The 6998-nt window shown below is 49.6% G+C and overlaps 1 protein-coding gene across 1 annotated transcript in view; it reads left to right on the top strand.

Annotated features, from left to right (window-relative positions):
- The first annotated feature begins 5726 nt into the window (after positions 1–5726).
- RHCE (Rh blood group CcEe antigens) overlaps positions 5727–6998 on the top strand; it is a 33925-nt gene continuing 32653 nt past the window's right edge. The window contains exon 1 of the mRNA XM_040979591.1: positions 5727–5933. Coding sequence (XP_040835525.1) covers positions 5783–5933 — 151 coding nt within the window. The 5' untranslated portion in view covers positions 5727–5782. The remainder of the gene's footprint in view (positions 5934–6998) is intronic.

Here is a 6998-nt window from a genome sequence, read left to right as displayed (position 1 = left end):
CATGAGATCAAGCCCTGGGACTTCCAGCACCTGCTAGTTGTTGCTGATGTTAGGGGTGTTGATAGGGTGCTTGTCTGGGGTGGGCTGGGGAGGATGGCCTCATTGCAAGGCACTTACCCGCAGGCCTCAGCATCACTGCCCTTCTCTCTACTCTTGCCTTTCCTTCCAGACCCAGCTGCCTTTTCCCTGCTTTCCTGAGCCCAAGCCCTGTGGGCTCTAACCTAGTGCCAGCCTTTCCCCGCTCTGCCCCACCATAGCCTTTTGGGATTCTGAAGATGAAGAGCTAGGCTGTCCAGAGAGGCCTCCTGCCAGAGAGGCCCCCACCCCCCTCTCTCCCCACATTTCCACACTAATCAGGAAGCACAGTGCTGGTAATTACACAGATGAGTAAGACAGCAAAGTGAAATAATGGGCTTTTCTTCCAAAGACTGAGGCCCACACAGGAAGTGAGGCCAAACCCCACTCCCGGGACTTTCTGATGAGCCAGGGGTTGAGATTTACACTTGAGCTTCTGAGACCACCACATCCTCTTCCACAAATAAGTACAGGTCACACGCACTGCCTTCAGCAGCTTCAGTTCCCTCCAGCCCACATAACAGGCCCAGCCCAGGTGCCTTCAACTCTGCTTCTGGCCTACAGGAGTGGCAGTCCAGGCCTTGGAATGGCTACTTTGTCTAACAGGTGACTCTCTATCGCCCAGAGAAGCTTTCTCAAAGAAGATGCTCATTGTTGTGTTCACAACTAGGGCAGAGTAGAAATAGCACAGTTACTCTGAGAGGCTTGGTCTGAGACAGCGCCTTGGCATAGCAAGCTAAGCCTCTGCCTGTGATGCTGGAATACCATGTGGGCATCAGTTTGAGTCCCAGCTGCTTTACTTCCGATCCAGCTCCCTGCTAATTAATACACCTGGGAAGACCCAGAGCAATGGCTCAACTGGCTGATTCCCTATCTCCAAGCACAGCATCACGTTATGGGCACTTGTTCAAGTCCCAGCTGCTCCACTTTCCATCCAGCTCCCTGCTTGCAACCCGGGAAAGCAGTAAAGGGTGGCCCAAAGCCTTAGGACCCTGAACCAGCGTGGGAGACCAGTAAGAAGCTCCTGGCTCCTGGCTTCAGATCAGCTCAGCTCTAGCCATTGAGGCCATTTGCGGAGTGACCCTGTGCATAGAAGATCTTCCTTTTTATCCTCCTCTCTGTAAATCTGCCTTTCCAATACAAACAAACAAACAAAATACACCTGGGAACCCAGTGAAGGATGACTCAAGTGCTTGGGCCCTAGCATCCACATGGGAAACCTGAAAGAAGCTTCTGGATTCAGACCAGCCCAGCTGGGGTTGTTGCAGCCATTTGGGGAGTGAACCAACAGATTCACTCTGTAAATTTGTATTTCCAATGGATTATTTGTATTATATCATTTTTATAGGGGAAAAATAAGGCCTAAATCCACCGTAAGCGCTGAAAAACTTCTGGAAGGACACACACACACACACAGTACAGCACTGCTTTGTAGAGATGGGCCGTCATACCACGCTTTATGCTTTTTCGTGTTTTCAGGGTTTTCAGCAGCAGACATGCCAGAGCTGTGTGCTCACAATAATCACTAATAATCAGAGACTTTTTCCCGTAGCCTCAACACTAAATGCACAACCTCACTTTATCGGCACAGCTCTTAGAGGGAAACACTCCAATAACCCTCCGCGTTCTGGAAGACAAAGTAGGCTCAGAGACACTGTCATCCCCAAAGTGCATCCAAGTTTGGGTGATTTCAAGGCACTTGAGGAGTCAGAGAATGAGTGTTTGACTGAGCCAGGCTTCAGGAACATGTGCCTTAGGCAAGATCACGCCCTTGGTGGGCGGGAAGAGAGGACCTGCCCACCTCACTGCTCAGTGCCTGCCATCCAGTTTAGCTACGCTTGACTCTGGGCAAGAGGTCATGGCAAGTGTTCCCATAGAGCCCTTATCTGGCCAAAAAGGCAAGGTGACATCAGCCACTTCCAGATTGCGTCCTGAAAGAAGTTTCCTTAAGGGGAAAAGCTGTTGAGAGCTGCAGGCTCCCAGACTTTATTTGCTACCACACCTGGAGACCCCCCTCATGCTGCAAGCCATTCTCTCAGCACCCCCGACCTGTCCTCATTTATGGGGTGCAGGTTGCCAGGCACACCCTGTGTTTTCACCTTTGCAGGGACCCTGTGAGGAAAACATAACCATTACCTTGTGTGGCCCACAAAGACAGGGAGACTATGGGTTGTTTAGTGCCCCGGGTGCCATTTATGAGCTGTGTGACCTTGGGTTTTTGCATCATTTCTCTGAGCAGCAGATTCCTTGTCTATAAAACAATGGTAATGATGGGGAAAGATTGAGTGAAGTCTTGTGGGCACAATGCTTGCTCTGGCACTTGGCATTGCAGAAATATAGCTTCTCACCGCGGCCAGATGTGGATATATGAGGGTTGGGGGTATGCCATGGAGCCTGCTGCCACCGTGGCTAGTTTACCAACTGAGAACTAAACTCCAGGGGGCTCTATGAGTTGGCAGAGCCTGGAAGTCTTCTAACTTCATCTTACTAACATCTGGCACTTCTGGGCAGGTGGGTGCTTGGCTGGCTGACAGCTGAGCCACTAGCTGTGGGCCCAGCGCATAAACGCTTATACCCTGCATGGGGGTCCCCCCTTAAGTAAACCCGTCTCTCAGAAAGGCTGCCTGCTCAGAGGAGGCTGGACACTCCACTCAGGGGCAACCTTGAGGCAGATGGACACCTCTGAGCCCTGGGGGTCAGGGTGCCTTGCCTCTGATATGCCATTAGGCTGGTGGAAGCCTTAGAATCCCATGCTTTGGATTGGCTCAGCTCCAGCCATTGTGGTCACTTGGAGAATGAATCATCGGATGAAAGGTCTTCCTCCTCTTTGTCTCTCCTCCTCTCTATATATCTGCCTTTCTAATAAAAATAATTAAATCTTAAAAAAAAAGAAGAAGAAGAAGCAATGTAGGCCAGAGTGAGTGGTTACACACTCAAGGGCTAAGATTAGACTGCCTAGGTTAAAATCCCAGTTCTGTTATTTACCAGAACTGGACCCTAAATAAATCACTTAATTGTTCTCTGCCTCAGTCTCCCCCAGTGCAATGTAAGGTAATAGTTCCCACCCCACAGGATCACATACTGAGTTCAAACATGCGAAATGCTTAAGATAGAGGCAGGCGACGATAAGGGCATGATGGATATTAGTTTTGGGAATGAACAGCACAAAAGCAGACAGAGTTCTGTGGTTTCCTATGCATATGTTAATATATCATTATCATTAATATATCATTATCATTGATTAATTTTTGAAAGGACAGAGAACAATTGCCCATCCACTGGTTCATTTCCCATGGATCTATCACAACTGAAGCTGGGCCAAGCTGAAGGCAGAAGCCTGGAACTCAACTTGAGAACTCAATGCTACTTTCAGGTAGCAAAGAATCAAGGGCTTGAGCCATCACTTGCTTCCTGACAGAGTATACATCAACAGGAAGCTGGATTGAAAGTGGAGCTGGGGGCCTGGTGCGATAGCATAATGGTTAAGGTCCTTGCCTTGAACACACCGGGATCCCATACGAGCACTGGTTCTAATCCCAGCAGCCCCACTTCCCATCCAGCTCCCTGTTTGCAGCCTGGGGAAGCAGTCAAGGACGGCCCAAAGGCTTGGGACCCTGCACCTGTGTGGGAGACCCATAAAGAAGTTCCTGGCTCCCGTCTCCTGATCAGCACAGCACCACCGTTGTGGTCACTTGGGGAATGAATCATCGGATGGATGATCTTCCTCTCTGTACATCTGCCTTTCCAATAAAATAAATAAATCTTAAAAAAGAGAGAGAGAGAGAGAGAGAGAGAGAAGGCCCGGAGGCGTGGCCTAGCAAGTGGCTAAAGTCCTCGCCTTGAGTGCACCGTGATCCCATATGGGTGCCAGTTCTAATCCCAGCTGCTCCACTTCCCATCCAGCTCCCTGCTGTGGCCTGGGAAAGCAGTCAGGGACAGCCCAAAGCTTTGGAACCCTGCACCCCCGTGTAGGATATCCTGAAGAAGTTCCTGGATCCTGACTTCGGATCGGCATAGGATCAGCCATTGTGGTCACTTGGGGAGTGAATCATCGGATGGAAGATCTTCCTCTCTGTCTCTCCTCCTCTCTGTATATCTGACTTTCCAGTAAATAAATAAATCTTAAAAAGAAAGAGGAGCTGGGACTCAGACCCAGGCATTCCCGTATGAGCATCCTAACTGCTATCATTTGTTATTTATATACAAATAAACACACCATGCACACTGTTTTGTAACTGGCTCTTTTTCTTTTGTTTTTAACCAAATACTATGCACTTGTATGCCACTTTTGACAGTCTTTAAGAGCATTTTTCTTTGGCTTTTCCCACATATGTTCAGAGCCATCATATTGGTGGCAAATTATGTGTCCTGTAGTTTTCTTAGCCAGTGCCCTATGGAACACCATTGTTTTTACATTTTCCTTTCTGTAAATCAAGCTGCACCGACAAAAAGTGACTGAGGCCAACTGCCTGTGTGACCTGTCTTAGCTTCTTCACCTAAAAACAAAGTGAGGAGACTCTCCCGGTGCCCCAGCTCTAGCTGACACATAGCCTTCAGCTGCCGCTTGCAGAAGCTCACTACTCCCATGCAGCATGTTCCCTGGGACAGCTCCCAGGCTCCCCAAGGTCTTCATTAGCCTAGACCAATGTCACTGTCCCTGTAGTTCGCAGTCTAGTCTTAATCTCAGGGGTTCTATACCCAGGGGCCAGCGTGGGAAATCTCTATAGAAGGTGAGGAATACTCAATTTAATTAATTTACTTCCTCCCTCCTTCCCGCCTTTAAAAAAAAAAAAAGATTTATTTGTTTTTATTGGAAAGGCAGATTTACAGAGAGGAGGAGACACAGAGAGAAAGATCTATCATCTGCTGGTTCACTCTCTAAGTGACCACAACGGTGGAGCTACGCTGTTCCAAAGCCAGGAGCCATAAGCTTCTTCCAGGTTGTTGGGGGCACTGACCATTTCCTGCCCTGTGATTGGCCCTTTGCCCTGATTGGTGTGCCTTGGTTATCTTTAAGTTGATTGGTCAGGTTTGACAGTTAAGCAGGGGGGCTTGGCGGGGGAGGGGCTGGAGCGTAACGGTCATAACGGTCACAACGGAGTTAACGGAGTTAACGGACACAACGGAAGATCAGAATAAAGAAGCGCCTTGGAGACTCTCTCAAGTGTCGGGTGATTTCTTCCGCGGGACGGGAGGACCCCCGATACCAGGTCTCCCACATGGCTTCAGGGTCCCAAGCTGTCCTCTACTGCTTTCCCAGGCTGCAAACAGGGAGCTGGATGGGAAATAGAGCAACTGGGACATGAACTGGCTCCCATATGGGACATTGGCACTTGGAGGTAGAGGATTAGCCAGTTGAATCAACACACAAGCCCCTAGTTTGACCCACTGCCTGTCTTTCCCGCAAAGTTATGGTGAAGGTGAAATGAAGGAAGGAGTGAAAGAGGACTGAGGTGAATGGAATGCATCCTTTTACAGCAAGTTTGGCAGGAATCCATAGAGGAATGCATTTATTGAATGAATGAATCAATGTTGGAATAAACGCACCTCATCCCAGTTGGATCATGGCCCCTTCTACCCATGTTAACCCCACCCCCAGGCCCACAGAGCCAGCTGTGCAGCTTGAGATAAGGCCTATGGGCGCGTGTCTCCCCTATTGCTCCGTAAGTGGGTGCTCCTGGAAAAACCCAGCGCGGAGAGCAGCACCATGGGCTCCAAGTACCAGCGGTCGGTCCGGGGCTGCCTGCCCCCGTGGGCCTTGATACTGCAGGGCGCCCTCGTTGTCCTCTTCGTCTTTTTCGCATCCTCTGATCCTTCCTCCTCAGAGAACCAGCAGAGTCTCCTGGGGACCTACCAAGGTGAGGGTGCCCTGGGCAGGTGGTCACCAAGGCAAATCGCAGGGGCTGGGGCCAGGCGGTTCTGTGGGTCCCTCTGAACACCAAATTTCCAAAGAAAGCGATTCGTTCACTTTCCCCGACAAAAGGGGCTAGGAGCAGGGGTATCAGCAGGAAGTTTGTATTAAGCTGTCATTGCAGAGTGGGGGGTTGTCTCTTTCCCTTTTCCCAGATTCCATGTGCCAAACGGTTCCTTTCATTCTCGGCTTCCCTCAACTTTGTTCTCCTTAGCAGCAAGGCGTTGCAGCACTGCTGTTGCTTTTTTGTTGGCCTTTTTGGTCTTTCTTGCTCACTCCCACTCCCAGGAGACTTTAGTCTGTGGCTTCCCTCCCCCACCTTCTCCCTCTGAGGCCTAGAAGTCTGCATTCTGCTTGCAAATCCAAAGCCAGGAGATGGGATGGAGGTGAGAGAGGAAGTGTAGCATGGTAATAGTTATTTCACATGCAGCTAAAAATATTCCCAGGTTATGAGGAGAACAACTGTAAACAAAATAAATATCTACAGTGGTGTGACTTTTATAAACAATTGTTCAAGATTCATACATTTCAACTGACTTGATATGCGGATAGGCCTCCCTGAAGTTGGCGCTGAGTTAGCGGTTGAGCGCTTGCAGATTCCTAAGTGATGTCCATGGACCAGTCCCCTGGAAGAAAAGTACTCCAGAGCGATGTTAATGGACCGGTGGGCTGGAAGCAAAGGAGGGGCCCCTGAGCTCCAGGACAGAGGCCGGTAGACAGAGCTAGGACCTCAGTAGTTCTCGCACCAAGTACTACCACATACTGGGCTGGCCCAGGGAGGGGCATGCCATGACAAGGCCTGGGCACAAATTTAAAATGGATTGATTTTCTTAAAATGCAGAGTGACACACAGAAAGAAAGAGATCTTCCATCTGCAGGTTCACTCTCTAAATGACCATACTGGTCAGGGCTGGACCAGCCAGCTCATAACCAGGAGCAAGGAACGTTATCACAGTCTCTGATGTGGGTAGCAAGTGCTCAGAACCTGGGCCATCATTGCTATTTTCCTGTC

This window comes from Ochotona curzoniae, unplaced genomic scaffold, assembly GCF_017591425.1.
Source record: "Ochotona curzoniae isolate NIBS_2020 unplaced genomic scaffold, NIBS_Ocur_1.0 contig_3255, whole genome shotgun sequence".
Taxonomy (NCBI): domain Eukaryota; kingdom Metazoa; phylum Chordata; class Mammalia; order Lagomorpha; family Ochotonidae; genus Ochotona; species Ochotona curzoniae.
The sequence above is the reverse complement of the archived record's forward strand: the minus strand, read 5'-3'. Positions and strand labels throughout refer to the sequence as shown.